This window comes from Ranitomeya imitator, chromosome 8 (genome assembly GCF_032444005.1).
Source record: "Ranitomeya imitator isolate aRanImi1 chromosome 8, aRanImi1.pri, whole genome shotgun sequence".
NCBI classification, from domain to species: Eukaryota; Metazoa; Chordata; class Amphibia; order Anura; family Dendrobatidae; genus Ranitomeya; species Ranitomeya imitator.
This window is the reverse complement of record NC_091289.1, coordinates 58,208,932-58,223,544: the sequence shown is the minus strand read 5'-3', so window position 1 is coordinate 58,223,544 and position 14,613 is coordinate 58,208,932. Positions and strand designations below refer to the sequence as shown.

General features: G+C 43.7%; 2 protein-coding genes across 2 annotated transcripts; both read left to right on the top strand.

Annotated features, from left to right (window-relative positions):
- The first annotated feature begins 2,075 nt into the window (after positions 1–2,075).
- On the top strand, positions 2,076–2,288 carry MIURF (mitochondrial elongation factor 1 upstream open reading frame). Its single transcript, XM_069736998.1, has one exon. The coding sequence runs from the start codon at positions 2,076–2,078 to the stop codon at positions 2,286–2,288; it is 213 nt and encodes a 70-aa protein (XP_069593099.1).
- Positions 2,289–2,626: 338 nt separating this feature from the next.
- MIEF1 (mitochondrial elongation factor 1) lies at positions 2,627–11,992 on the top strand. Its single transcript, XM_069736997.1, has 4 exons — positions 2,627–2,770; positions 3,493–3,673; positions 5,172–5,425; positions 6,713–11,992. Exons 1-4 carry the CDS (start codon positions 2,627–2,629, stop codon positions 7,523–7,525), a joined length of 1,392 nt encoding a protein of 463 aa, XP_069593098.1. The 3' UTR covers positions 7,526–11,992.
- Positions 11,993–14,613: the final 2,621 nt, after the last annotated feature.

Genomic DNA, 14,613 nt, shown 5'->3' with positions numbered 1-14,613 from the left:
AAAGAAATCAAATAATAAACCTAATTGATGTCACTGCATCCATAACACTCCATTCCATCAATATATAAATTAAACACCCCAATCAAACCGCAGATCTGTGTATTTTTCAGCCACCGCAGTTTCTCCCCACCTTCACCCCCCGCTCCTCAAAAAAATGCATAACAAATTGATCAAAACTTTGCATATATCCAAAATGGTAGCCATAAAAATGTCAGCTCTGCAGGCAAAAAATAAGCCTTCACACAGCTCCATCAATGGAAAGATAAAAAAAGGTTACTGGTCTGAGAAAATGGCATCATACACAGTTTTATTTTTTATAAATTTCAGAATATTTTTTATAGGTAAAATATATAAAAATACAAACTATACACGTTTGGTGTCGCCATAACCATACTGACCTGGAGAATCATAATACCGCCAGACTGATTTCAGCGGACAATGAAAAGCCATAAAACAAACAATAGTGGAATCGTAGTTTTTTGACCATTTCGGCCCACTTGGAACTTTTTTTTTTCCGTTTTCAGTGCATGACGCTGTAATATGAATGTTGCCATTCCAAACTGAAATGTTGTCCCTCATAAAAAAACAAGCCTGGAAACGGCAATGTGGGCTAAAATATAGCTCTTGGAAGGAGGGGAAACAGCTGAAAATACAAAGACGAAAAATCGGAATGTGCAAAGGGTTAAGATCTTTTAATTAACACTATTAGCCGGCAGATTAACCCTAGATCTGCAGGTTGAGTTATTGAACATGACAGGTTCCCTTTAATCTATTCCCACTGCTGTCGGTTTACGTTTCTTCATCCTGGGTTTCTAAGAGAATGTTGTTTTTTCTTTCACTGTGGCTATATGAGAGCTTGTTTACTTGTGTGATACATTTTCATCGCAGGACCCTTCCAGCAGCGTCTTGCGCGTATGCAGGGTGCAGCCAAAGCCATGGCGCATACACCTCTCTATACTGCACATATTTAATACAGTGCCAATGTGGAAGAAATGCTGCCGTGTACAAATGCTTTAAAATAGTGAATTGTTTATTTTTATCAATTAACAAAGATAACTGAACAAAAGAGAAATCTATATTGCATTACTATTCAATGTGGCCACCATTTGCATTCATAGCAGCTTCAAAAGGTTAATTCTTCTAGGAACAGCTGCACAAAGTCCGATATTTTGTAGAATTATAGTCAGGTGTATGATTAGCCAAATTACAAGGTGATAATGATCATCATTTTCATATGAAGGTTGAAACAAAATAATTAACTGAAACATAAATTGCTGTGTATGAGGCTTAAAACTGAGTGAGGTACACAAACTCTGCTACAAAGGGGAGGATGTAGAAGACCATTTAGTGTCAGAGGTCATACTTTATGGAATAAGCTGAGCACAACAACAAGACACAAGGTAGTTCTAGTGCATCAGCAAGGTGATCTCTCAAAGATTTCAGAGCAGATTGGGGTCTTGTTCAAGCTTTTTTGAAAAAGCAGCAAGAACTGGGCAACGTTGAGGACCCTAAACATGGTGGTCTGCCAAGAAAACCTAGTGCAGCAGATGAGACACATCGCTGTTACTTTGAAATGGGGAAATTTTCAGCAGTGCCATTATCTCAAAACCAGCAGCTGCCAATGGCACCCAGCTACACCCAGCTATAGTTCAGAGAAATGTGGTCTTCGTGGAGGGATTGTGGCCAAAAAGGATACCTTCAACTTGGAAACAAGGCCAATTGATTTAACTGTGCACAAAAATATAGAATCTGGGGTGCAGAAAAATGTCAGCAGGAGCTCTGGACCGATGAGCCTAAATATGAAATATTGGCTGTAACAGAAGGCAGATTTTTCGCTGAAGGGCTGGAGAGCGGCACAATAATGAGCCTGCAGGCAACAGGTTCTATTTTAAAAAGCATTTTTATTCCACAGTAATTTTTTCCACACCTGCCTAAAACATTTGCACAATTGTGTAACTTTATTTGTACTTTGACATGACCAATATCTAAGAGTAACGTGTTTTTTTTTTTTTTTTTTTGTTTTCTGCTTTTCTCCATAGACTGGCTGGTCCGTCTCTTCTCTGCCTATACCTGCAATGGCAGGCTGGTCTCGTGAGGCAGTATTGTCGCTGTACCGTGCCCTTCTACGCCAAGGGCGCCAGCTCCAATTTACTGATCGTGACTACTATGCTTCATATGTGCGCAGAGAATTTAGAAAAAATCAGAGCCTCACAAAGCAGGAAGACAAAGAGAAACAGCTGGAGAAAGGACAGTTTTTCCTGAGGACCAACCTGGGAGGGTTGGTGTAAACCCTGCGATTTGCCCACTTTTTACTCACAAATACAGGTAAATGTTTCATATCAGCTCGTATCTTTGCTGGAAACAGAGAACTTCAGGGTCAAACATTTACACAAGCAGAGTAATGGGTTATTGTTTAATAGCGAGGGACTGGCTTCCTCTACCTGGTGTAGCTTGTTTATTGCATGACCATTGTAAGAAGAAAGCTCATATAATGGCCTCACAATCTGGCATGCTTTACTATGGAAAGTAGCAACTGAAAATACTTCCTTACAAATTGTTTCTCTACTGAAATCATCTAACACTTCTTTTTAGTTCCACTACAATCTCTTCTCTTTTTACAGGTAATATGGCAGGGGCTGGAGAGAAGAAAGGGAAGAAAGATGACAATGGCATCGGTACCGCCATAGACTTTGTCCTGTCCAACGCTCGCTTGGTGCTCGGAGTTGGTGGAGCTGCAATGCTAGGAATAGCAACTCTCGCGGTGAAGCGGGTATGTGTAGAAGAGATGAAAACACAGGCCCCGATTCATCAAGATCGGCATTGTTCATGCCAGTCTTGATGAGGGGGCATGTTGAAGTCAGACATGCCTCGCCCCAAATCTTATCCCAGTCAGAAAACAGAGTCAAATGTGTGGTATAAGGTATGCCACAGCTTCCAATCGAATTTGACGAGCGGGCATCGTCATGTTCCGCTCATTTTGGCAAAGTTGGCCGAAATTGGCACTGAAATGGTGAAAAGGTGCAACATTTTTCTTTTGCGCTACTTGTGATGCGCTAAAAGTTTGCAAATTTTTACAGCATTCAAAGTCACTTTGATGAATCTGGGCCATAATATTTTGGGCGATTACTGCTGCGGTGACTTGTATCCAGTCAGGAAAAGGAAACTATTACAATTAATGGTCCCTTTTTACTAATGCTAGCCTACTGCCAAATGGTGGTACCACCAATATAATTAGTGTGAGCAATACGCCCCAATATTATACATCACTTGCCATATTTACAGGACCACCTCTTCCCTCCCCCCATTATTCAGATAATTTGCAGCTGAATCTGCATAAACCCTCCTGGCTGAGTTAAGGTGTTCTTTAGTTCCTTGTTGAGTGGTTTATATGTTTATCGGTAATGGTTGTTAGTTCTCCAGTACCAGACAAGTTATTTTACACCTTCAGTATGTTTTCACAGTAGGTGACTCAATCTTCTTTTGTGTGTTTAGATGTATGATCGAGCTATCAGTGCTCCTGCGAGTCCTTCTCGAGCAAATCAGTCCGGGAAGCGGAGCTGGGAAGAACCAAGTTGGCTGGGCTCATCCACACGTTTGTTGAACAAAGATATGAAGACGTCTGTGAGCCGCAGCCTGCAGACACTTCCGACTGATGCTTCAGTATTCGAGCAAGGTGGGTAATTATGGTCATTTTCATCCTAATACTTGTATTGAGCATTGTTCTGAAATATGTGATAGTAGTGTTCTAATGGACCGCTTCCATGTCATCGCTGTTCCATGCCGATCTTCCATCATCGGAATAAGATAAAATAGATGAAAAAAAAATAACATTAAAAACTCCTCTTTTTCTGCACAAAAGAGGAACCCTCTCTGAACCCTCGTGCTCCGATATTAGACATCCTGTGTGACACAAACCCGTTTTGCATGAATATCAAGAGCGAGATACATGTAAAACTAACATGGAAGCTTTGTTGTCAGAGCCATAGAAAACTCGTGTGACACAATATGTATTTTTGGCATCACTGTGCACACAACTTTGGTACGTATCAGAGAATCAGAAAGATAAAATCACTTAATTTTTCCTTAAATAAGATCTACAAAATAAAATATTATATAAAGAGCAGATTTGCACAACAAAGAACAAAGGAGTGTGGCACCGCAGGTCTGAGGTAAATAGTTTTACGATCGTTATCTCTGTTCTACCCCTTCATCTTTCTCTACATACCTATTATATACAGAGGCTCCACTCTGGCTTTCCATGTAACAGTGTTTGGGGTGGATATGTGATATATTACCCTTGTGTTTAATTACCAGATCTGTGGTTCCACCACTGGTAGTTTTCACCATTGAATTACTCCTCTCTTATATGAGTTAAAGTAATGTTTTATTTATGAGTTAATAAATCTATACATATTTTAAATCACTACTTTGTTCTTTGTTGTGCAAATCTGCTCTTTATATGGTTACATATGTTGGTGCACTGAACATTTTATATAGTTCCCTGGTTGGGCACAGATGTTTGATGTTGTTTGACTCTGTGCATTGGTGTCTGTTTGCTTATAAAATAATATATTCGCTCAAATTTTGTAAATTCAAAGAAGACTTGAAACGTTTTCATACAGATCTAGTCCCATTGAATTGGGCTAACCCACTGCTGAAGTCACGAGTGTTGGCCTCTGATCCCGAAAGAAAAAACTGCTCGAGAGTTGATGTATCGTGTGGAATACAAATTTATTTTTTTTTTGCGCTGCACAAAGCTATGTCGGAGCTGATGGGTCTCCCTCAAGTGTAAATCCATTGGTGCCTTGCCAACAAGAGGAAAAATAAAAGACTTAAAAATTAAAAAGAAAAATCAGCTTTTAGGAGTAACATTTTCAAAGCTAAGTTTTGCACTGGGCATTAATGTCTAAGACGCCCCGAGTCATCTGCTTTCTCCTATATTTACAGTGTTGTAAATATGACATCAGTTTTAAGTCACATTCGTATGACTCTTGTGTACTGTCCATTTATGTTCTTGGGCAGCACAAAGACCAAAGCGTTTCATTGATCCTTACACCCATCCAGTCTATGTAGCCTAATACTCTAATTGGAAATTTTATATGATTACGGCATCTAGTACATTTAATATAAGTGATGTGCTTTACGAATAGATAACCCTTCTCCCTCTGTAGATTCAATCCAGCCAAAACCGCCAAGTCGCAAGACCAAGTCTGATTTGATGAAGACTCGCTTGAAATTATCACTTCAGGAGAAGCTCTTCACCTACTACAAGAAGTATGTGGCCATTCCTCCTGGAGAGCAGAGCCACGCCAAGCAGGCTGCTATAGACATCTGTGCCGAACTGCGCAACTTCATACACAACAAATTTCCAGACATGCCCCTCCGAGACATGCACCTCAGCGGCAGCTTGTACGACGATCTGCAGGTAACCTTCCTGGTGTTTCTACATTTCATACTGAACAGGCATCAAAATGAATCTCTTTGCTGGGATGTGAAAGCAATGTAATTTTATTTTTTTTAATACACTCAAAATGTATTTGTAGTTTTATTATTAATGTAACATAAATGCGTTCCATGCACAGAATTACAGGTGAGCTTGTGATGGGCTGGGGCTTATAAATGGCAGGCAATCTGGAGAAACCCAAAGAAATGTGGATAGGCAGAAGCTCAGGCTGAGCCGGTTTTATCCAAATTGCTTCCCTGCATAGGTACAAGAAGAGTGAGCCTTGTGCACACTGCTTACACATTGATCTCCTTATACACACAGCATGCAGTAAGCTCCTAAGCCTTCCGCACACTCACAGCCACATTTATATAAAGCATCAAAGTGGATTTTCTCAGGAATGCAACCTGTATCTGCCGCCAGGAAGAACTGAGCGTGTATATCACTACTTACCCCAGCACTGTGACTGGTTTTCTGACCCTATAGCTCCTGACAGGTTCCCTTTAAATACTGGTAAAGGGAATTTGTCACAATCTAAATCACTTTTCAGGAGGAGATTATTACTAAAGGACTAGTGAACATGCTGCCATGTAGTCCTCCGTGTTCATGAGCTCTGTATAACCTCGCCCCCACCACTGATTGGCAGCTTTCTGTGTACACTGTGCATAGGCATAAAGCTGCCAATCAGTGGTGTGGGCGGGGTTATACAAGGCTCAACATTCAGAGAACTGCTTGATCTGCAACAGTGATTTTATAAAAACTGCAGCAAGCAGCCCAATAAGGCTATGTGCCCACATTGCGGATTCGTGTGCAGATTTCTGCGGATTTCCTGTGGTTTTTGTGCGGATTCCACCTGCAGTTTTACACCTGCGGATTCCGATTGAGGAGCAGGTGTAAAACGCTGTGGAATCTGCACAAATAATTGACTTGCTGCGGAAAATACAACGCAGCGTTTCCTCGCAGTATTTTCCGCACCATGTGCACTGCGGATTTGGTTTTCCATAGGTTTACATGGTACTGTAAACTGCATGGAAAACGGCAGCCAATCCGCTGTGGATCCACAGCCAAATCCGCAATGTGTGCACATAGCCTAAGTGATACACCTCTGGAATCAGGGTCCCTGCACCTACATCATGCTGCTCGCGGATGGGGTAACAAAATCCTGGTGACTGATTCCATTTAAACTCAAAGCTGATTAATTAGAAAAAATTCTAATGTTAGATAACTGTTGTTCTTTTATATTCCTTTTTTTATGTTTCTAATTTTCAGGTTGTTAGAGCGGATCACATTCAGCTCATGGTACCTCTTTCTGTGGAAAATAATTTATGGTCGTGTGTCCCTGGAGAAGAAACCATCCTGAATCTTCCAGGCTTCTGCCTTCTGCGTAGAGAGAATGTTGAGTACTTTCCTCGTGGGACCAGTTATTGGGACCGCTGTGTGGTAGGAGGGTATCTTTGTCCCAAGGCTGTGGTAGCCACCTTTGAGAAAGTGGTAGCTGGTTCTATTAACTGGCCAGCCATTGGCAGCATGTTGGGCTATGTAATTAGGCCTGTCGTGCCCTCAGAAAGCCTCATCTTAGAGGTTCAGTATGATGATGATCGAAAGCTCTTTATAGACTTCTTGCCATTAGTTGCTTTTGTGGACCGTGCCGCTGTTGCCAAAGCTCACAGACTACCACGTTATGGGAACATGTGGCGGTTAAGCCAGCGCGGAGCCGAAACTGCTGCTTTGATAGGTAGAGATCAACAAGACTCAGGCTGCCGGGGTCTCTGCCTAAAGATTCTGAAGGCGATATGTCGATACAATATACCTCTGTCCCATCTTACAGCCTCCCATCTCACCAACATCCTGCTTCATGTTTGTGAAAAAGAGGAGGACTGGTCCCAGGGGGCATTAGCAGACCGCTTCATCCAAGCACTTCGAGAAACTGTTGGATACCTAGAGACTGGGAATTTACCCTCCGCTTTGGACCCCAAGGTGAACTTGTTTTCTGAACTTAAAGCAGATGAAGTGGACGAGATGGGATATTTTCTTTACTGCTCCCTCTCGGAGCCAGAGGTGCTTCTTAGGACAGGAGAATGAGGAATGTCCAAGCAAGTGCATCATGACTAAAAGGAAACATGACCTGGTTTTATTAGTGCGAACTTCTAAAGGGCCTCCATAGTTATCGGGGGCGTAGGTGGTATTCTTTCTTTTGGCGTTGGTAATCTTTTTATTTTATATATGTTTTTTTTTTTTTTTTTTTACCATTTCTTCACTTCTCAGGAAGGAGCTTTAATTTTCAGAGAACATATCGTCCAGAAATCATTTACGAGAGTCTCTGAACTAGAGAGTTTCTGATTACATAAAACATAAATGGCAGTGATGTATTGGGAAAGCAACTATTTTCATCTCACACTATTCTGCTCATTCACTTTTAGCAATGTTTCCTGTGACATAAAGCAGTTGTCTGGCCACTTAAAAAAAATAAAATAAGTAATACTCTCCTTACCAATGAGTGCCGATGCAGAAGGCACACGTCTATGTGGATGGAGCAGGCAGTACAGGACGAATGCCAGAGACCAGGAAAGTGTCGTAACGAGAGCAATAGGGCATGGGGAATATGAATATTACTTATTTCATTCCATTATTTATTTTTTCTTGTAAAGAGTCTTGACAACCGCCATTAAATACACCTAACCAGGTCTGGACAAATCCATATAGACGTGTTGGGAGTCATTTTCTAAATGGCTGTCAATTTCTACAGTAAGTTTCTACTCCTGGTACAGATGGTTATAAATGTCAGACGTGAAATAGCTGGAGTGGTTTGTCATTTTCCTCCATTCACGTTTTGTGTTTGCAGCTCCTATGCATTTCTATGGCAACAGACAACAAACAAGCCTCATGTAGTCTGATTCTGCAGGAAAGTGGCTACATAGGATTTATTTGCAGTCTGCTGCCATTGAGATTTAGAAGTACTGAGGACACAAAATGCTAACATATTTCCAATGTAGAAAAGTTCCAAAGTTGCTTCCTTAGATGCATCGGAAAACAATGAAAAACTGTTTCCATCATAGTAGGAGAAAACTACCGTGAAATGTGTATTACCTCCCATTCCTGCGTTAGTACAATCTTGGGTCTCTAATATAACACACAGTCCCCGGATGTTTCTTATAGGTCTCTGATTTTCTTGTTCTACTGCAAATGGCCACATTTCCAATGGGAAGAGAGGCGATTGCTGGCTCCGGGATCCGGAGACACGTGACTTTCATGGAAACGTTATGTAGCTTGCCCGTGTTCAGTATCGCTTCCTCGCCACTGCATGTCATATATAGGTCTGTCTGGCGTCTAATCCGCGAATCATTTTCCGTGTTTCGGGTTGAGTAGGATCGCTCGGCCATCATTTATAAGTTACTGCCAACTCGGAGTGGCAATGTTCTTTTTGTTGCATCCTCCCGTATTTAACGTTACATGTCTGAAAGGGGTTGTTCAGGATTTTCTGTGTTTTCACATAATAAGGAATATAAGAATAAAGCCTCCGTTCTTAATTCCCCCTGTGGTCTGTTTACTCTGGTGCAGCAATCGTGCCCGTGATCAGTGCCCGCCATCACTGGCCTCCGCCCTGATCTGCCTGTATGTACCCTGCATTATTGGTACAGCAGTGGGGGAATGTAGGGCTGAGGTTTTATTGTATAGATTTCCTTACATTTGTAGAAAGGAACAAAATTCTGAATATCCCCTTTAACCTAGCTGTTGCTGGGGGAGTATGCACAACTCGGCTGATTTGATAACGTTGTCTGTGTCCCCTCACGGACGGAGATCTTTCTTTTCTCAGATCCCTGTGGTGTCTTGTATTAGATAATGTTTCGTTATACAAAATACTTTTGTGTCTTGGGCAAAGAACCTCTTGACATCAGCTGGTATACGGATGAGTATTGTGCTGCAGATGATGAGAATCACATGGTAAGACGGAGGCTGGTAATGTAATACTGTGTGTCATGTTCAGGAACACATCATGTGGCTGCACAGAGAGGAAAGTCCCCTACAGGTTCTGCAGCGACTGGTGAAATTAGGGACAAGGGATCTGGGGTGTACCATGTTAGGGGTTGTTACCATGGTTTATTTTTTTCGTATGCACATGTATGAATTCTGTGTGTTTTATCTTGTGGTGTAAGTTTCAAGTCTAACAAGGTTTTTACAGATTAATTCAGTGACCGCCCGCTGTGTCCATGTCAATGGAGCCCGAAATCTTCAGATTACATTAAGCTATATTAACAGAACCGCACGGTAACTATCTAATGACGATAATGTAATCATGGCATCTCAGCAGACTGCTGAATTTTAAGTTGTGCTGGAGAGAGTTGGCTTTTACTCCTTTGTATTATCAGATTATGCGACTAATAGTCCACTTTGTGCAATGTGCCCATTACAGATTTGATGGAGAACAACTAAGCCCAAGCAGATATTGAAACATTTCCATTGCTCTATTCCCCCTTACCTTACAGCCTATACTCCCCTCTGGCACGGTTCTAGTGATGTGTGCGCCTGGTCTGCCATAGCCCCCGTGATGTTATGTCATGTGAGCCCTGCAGCCAATCAGCAGCCGCATCACTCTTATTATTTCGCAGACATAACTGACATTGGGAGGAGGTCAGAAAGCTGCAGCAGCGCTCACTACTTCCGAGTGTGTGCTATGTCCAAGGGAAGTAAGAGAGACGTAGCCCATTAGCGGCTGCAGGGCTGGTGTGACAAAGTCATGCAAGCCCTGGGAGAGCCACAGCTGTCATCACTAGAATGGAGGCGCGTACAAGCTGGGGTTTCTAAAAGGGGCAATATAGCAGTTGAGAAGCAGTTGTCCGAGTAATGGACAACCCCTTTAAGCAGCAGAATATAATTATTGCATAGTGGAATCCGAATAATTTTTGAAGGGAAACTATGGTGTTGAAAATGAAAGATGATCAGCAGGCAGGATGTTGGAGAGCAGGAGGCGCTGATCAGTCTGATGGGCCGTTCTGTGTGAAAAGTTTAGTAAAACTTGCATTTTATTTATTGGAAACAGCCCGGTATTGAGCCAGCATGATACACAGGCTTGTTGGAAAAGATTCAGTAGAACTTGTATTTTACTCAGTTATCCCTGGTGTCTGTATGCAGCGGTCAGTGGCCGGGCCTGTCCATCATTGACAGTCCTGCTGATCAGACATTTTCAGCACATTCATTTCTTCCTTAGCAAGACACTATATACTCCTATGTGCAATATCTTTACAGCAGAAAGTCCTCCGAAAATAAAAAAAAATTCTGCAGATTTAGTTGTGGAAATGTGGATTCCGTTCCACACACTTCACCCCATGAATTGAAAAGCATAATTTGACATACTGTGGATTTCATTTCCACAGCACCAGTAAATACATGCTGCCATGAGATTTGGGGAAATGTCATTGTAATATACAGGGGATTGTCGGCACACAGGCAATCTGACGCATGTCCGGCTCTGGGAACGACCCCTCGCTAATACCAAAATGGGCATTTTTAGTTCTGATGGGGAGCAACCGCGGGGACCTGAATGTCCTCATAGAGCACTCGGTCTACCTAGGAATCTCCCGATACATGAATTTGCTACATTAATAAGAATATTAGTGAAGACCACTGAAGTGGAGAAAGCCAATGTAGAGGCAAAACCTTAATTCCTCTGTTGCATTTTGATTTATTGCTGTTACTATTTGGCCACTAAGGTCTGCTCCCCCTAGGTTCAGGCCGCCATGTAATGTGAATGGGGGCATCCCGACCCCATGTCGTGTGAGAGGAGGACTGGACAATTTGACTTTCCATGCCTGATTATTATGTTCTCTGTGGGGCGATACATGACCTTCATAGATTTCTGGCAGAATCTCCTCTCCCCATACAGAACACGTGCTGGACATGGCTGTGTATGGGGAGATGGTTTATTCAGCGTACAGCTATGTGATGTGTGCCGCCATGTGCTGAGCACATACATGTTACCACATGAGCCAGCCTAGACTATGGCGTCCACACACGGCATACATATTCTGCTGAAGGCAGGAATGATACAGACACCCTGGTGTTAAATGTGTCAGCGTCACTTCTAGTCTGTATATGTGCAGCGCTTTGGATTCCAGCTGTAAACTGGCATTAAGACACTATTCACCTCTGACTTCTCCTCCGCTGCCTAATAACTCAACGCTGTGCCTCTTTTATGTTCCTAAATGTCTCCGGCATTTCCCCAGTAGATGCCGACTCTTTCACTTGTGCTTCCATTCCTGTAACACAAAGGTGGCTCCCAAAAAAAAAGCTGTATCCACACACAAAAAACCCCCTCAGATCTGCACGTAGGTGACTGTGTAAGCACGAGTGTGCCACTCTTAGTGATGAAAATGTCTGCTAAACCACAGGGTGGGTATTAGAGGTCATTGTTTCCCACTTTTTGTAGTTTTTGTTTTTTTTTTAATTCTGAAGTATTTATCAATGAAATGGTTTGAAAGGCTCGAACGTGCATGTTTTATTATTTTATTTTTGAAGAGAGTGTTAAACAATAAATGGTGATGATAACAATTACTAGTTGTGTGGAGTGTTGTGGTTCTTTAAAAACACAAGAAATATACAATATTTTAGGTGGGTCCAACATATGAACAGAACAGCGTTTTATCCCTTAGGAATAAACCAAATAGAATCTGTCACCAGGATTTTGCTACTCAATCTGAGGGCAGAGATCCTGATTCCAGCAATGTGTCACTTACTGGGCTGCTGTTGTCATTTTGATAAAATTACAGTTTCCTCTGCTGCAGATCTAGCTGCTCTCTGAACCCTGCCCACAAACCACCAATTGGCAGGTGTGTACACTGATTAATGATGCTAGGGGAAGAAGACGTGCGCATGCGCAAGGTAAGTACGGTGCGAGCGATGGCGTTTGTAAGTTATCACACTTACAGGATCCAGTCCAATGGACTTCCTACAGCACCTCCTCTTTCGTCGCAATCGCCATCCTCCTGTCTTGCATCATTGCTCGCGTCCTACGTCCTCATCACAATGTCCCCCAATCGCTCTTCTGTGTAGGCGTATTTTGCTCTGCCCTGTTGAGAGCAGAGCAAAGTACTGTAATGTGCCGGGAGAGGCCAAAGAGCACCGATGACTGGGAAGTAAAGCTGGGCAGAGCGAAGTACGCATGCGCTGGAGCGCAGACTTACATTGACTTACAGCTTACTAGAATACTCTATAAGAGGTCGTAAAGGTGGTGGCTGTACTTTATATTGGGAAAACCTGGTGAGAGATTCTCTTTAAGCCCTGGGATAGTAAGTTGTAGTTTAGACTGCACTGTGGCATGTTTGGAAGGGTTACCTGGAGAAAGTCTTGTTTTTAAAAAGAACATGGCAGAACAGCTAGTTCCCAAGATACATCTGAACAAGCCATAAAACTTGTGGAACAATGTCCTTTGGACCGAAGAGCTTAAAGTGGAGATGTTTGGCCATAAAGCCCCTCGCCATGTTGAGTAAAAAAACAGACACGGTGGTGGAGGAACGAAGATTTAGGCGTATTTTGTAGCCACTAGACCTGGGCATCTAGCAGTCAATAAGTTGACCATAAACACCTAAAACTTAGCCAAAACTGGTTCATGTGACAGGACAAGGATTCTAAGCACATCAGCAAATGTACATCAGAATGGCTGAAAATGAAAAGGTGGTGCAATGGCCGAGTCAGTCTAAACCCAGTTGAAACCCTGTGGCAGGGATCTTGAGAGCTGTGCATAAACGACTGCCCACAAACCTCAATAAACTTAAAAACGTTCTAAAAAAAATTAACCCCTTAATCCCATATGACGTACTATCCCGTCCAGGTGACCTGGGACTTAATTCCCAGTGACGGGATAGTACGTCATATGCGATCGGCCGCGCTCACGGGGGGAGCGCGGCCGATCGCGGCCGGGTGTCAGCTGCCTATCGCAGCTGACATCCGGCACTATGTGCCAGGAGCGGTCACGGACCGCTCCCGGCACATTAACCCCCGGCACACCGCGATCAAAGATGATCGCGGTGTGCCGGCGGTGCAGGGAAGCCTCGCGCAGGGAGAGGGCTCCCTGCGGGCTTCCCTGAGACGATCGGTACACGGTGATGTACTCATCGTGTACCGAGCGTCTTCTCCCTGCAGTCCCCGGATCCAAAATGGCCGCCGGGCTGCATCCGGGTCCTGCAGGGAGCACTTCCGGGTCAGGATCAGGCTGCAGCTCTAATCCTGCCCGGCTGTATGTCAGATCACCGATCTGACAGAGTGCTGTGCACACTGTCAGATCAGTGATCTGTGATGTCCCCCCCTGGGACAAAGTGAAAAAGTAAAAAAAAAAAATTTCCACACGTGTAAAAAAAAAAAAAAATTCCTAAATAAAGCAGAAAAAAAAAAAATATTATTCCCATAAATACATTTCCAGGTCACCACCTGACAGCACCATGGAGGACGTCCTTCTTATTCGCAGTGGGACAGGAAACACGAGAGTTTAAAAGGACCCTCCCCCTTCCACCCTTCAGTGTTTTTCCTGTCCCACTGTGGATAGGAACGACGAGAGATCGCTGTCCCTACAGAGTGTGCGGATCGGGGGGGCTCAGCCTCTTCCTTCCCACGGGCCGAATCTCTGTATCGCCGACACCCAATTAAGCGGGTCCCTCAGCGACGCCAGTGCAGCGCTGCTCCTGGCGAGGAGGTCGCTTCCCCCTGGGGGGGGCTCTCGACCTCGGATGACTACCCTAAGCATACCTGCGCATGGTCTCTGCAGGGTGATCCCTTCGCAGATAGTCCGGAGGAGAGGCAGGTTCGGCAGAATGCTGGAGAGAACGCTGGACTCCATGTGTTCCTCGGCGGTAAATGGGCTTTGAACTTCCGGTTCACCGCTGCCGCATCACTTCCGGGTCAGGGCGGCAGCAAGGGGGCGGTCTTCCTCTTCGCTCCTGTAGGAGGACTGGGACACAAGCAAAAGGATTTAAGGTAAGTGGCTAGATAGCGCTAGGCACCGCAGCTGTAATGGACCCAGGTGCTATACCGGCTGTCAGCGTAGAAGCCCCGGGGAAACAGGATTCCCTGACGCATGTGAGTCCCACTTAGAGGTGCGCTCCTTATAGGCCCATTAAAGGTACTAGTAGTGGTCCCTTTGTCTGTTCCAGGGGCGTCCTTCATCTGGGGATAAGAAGACG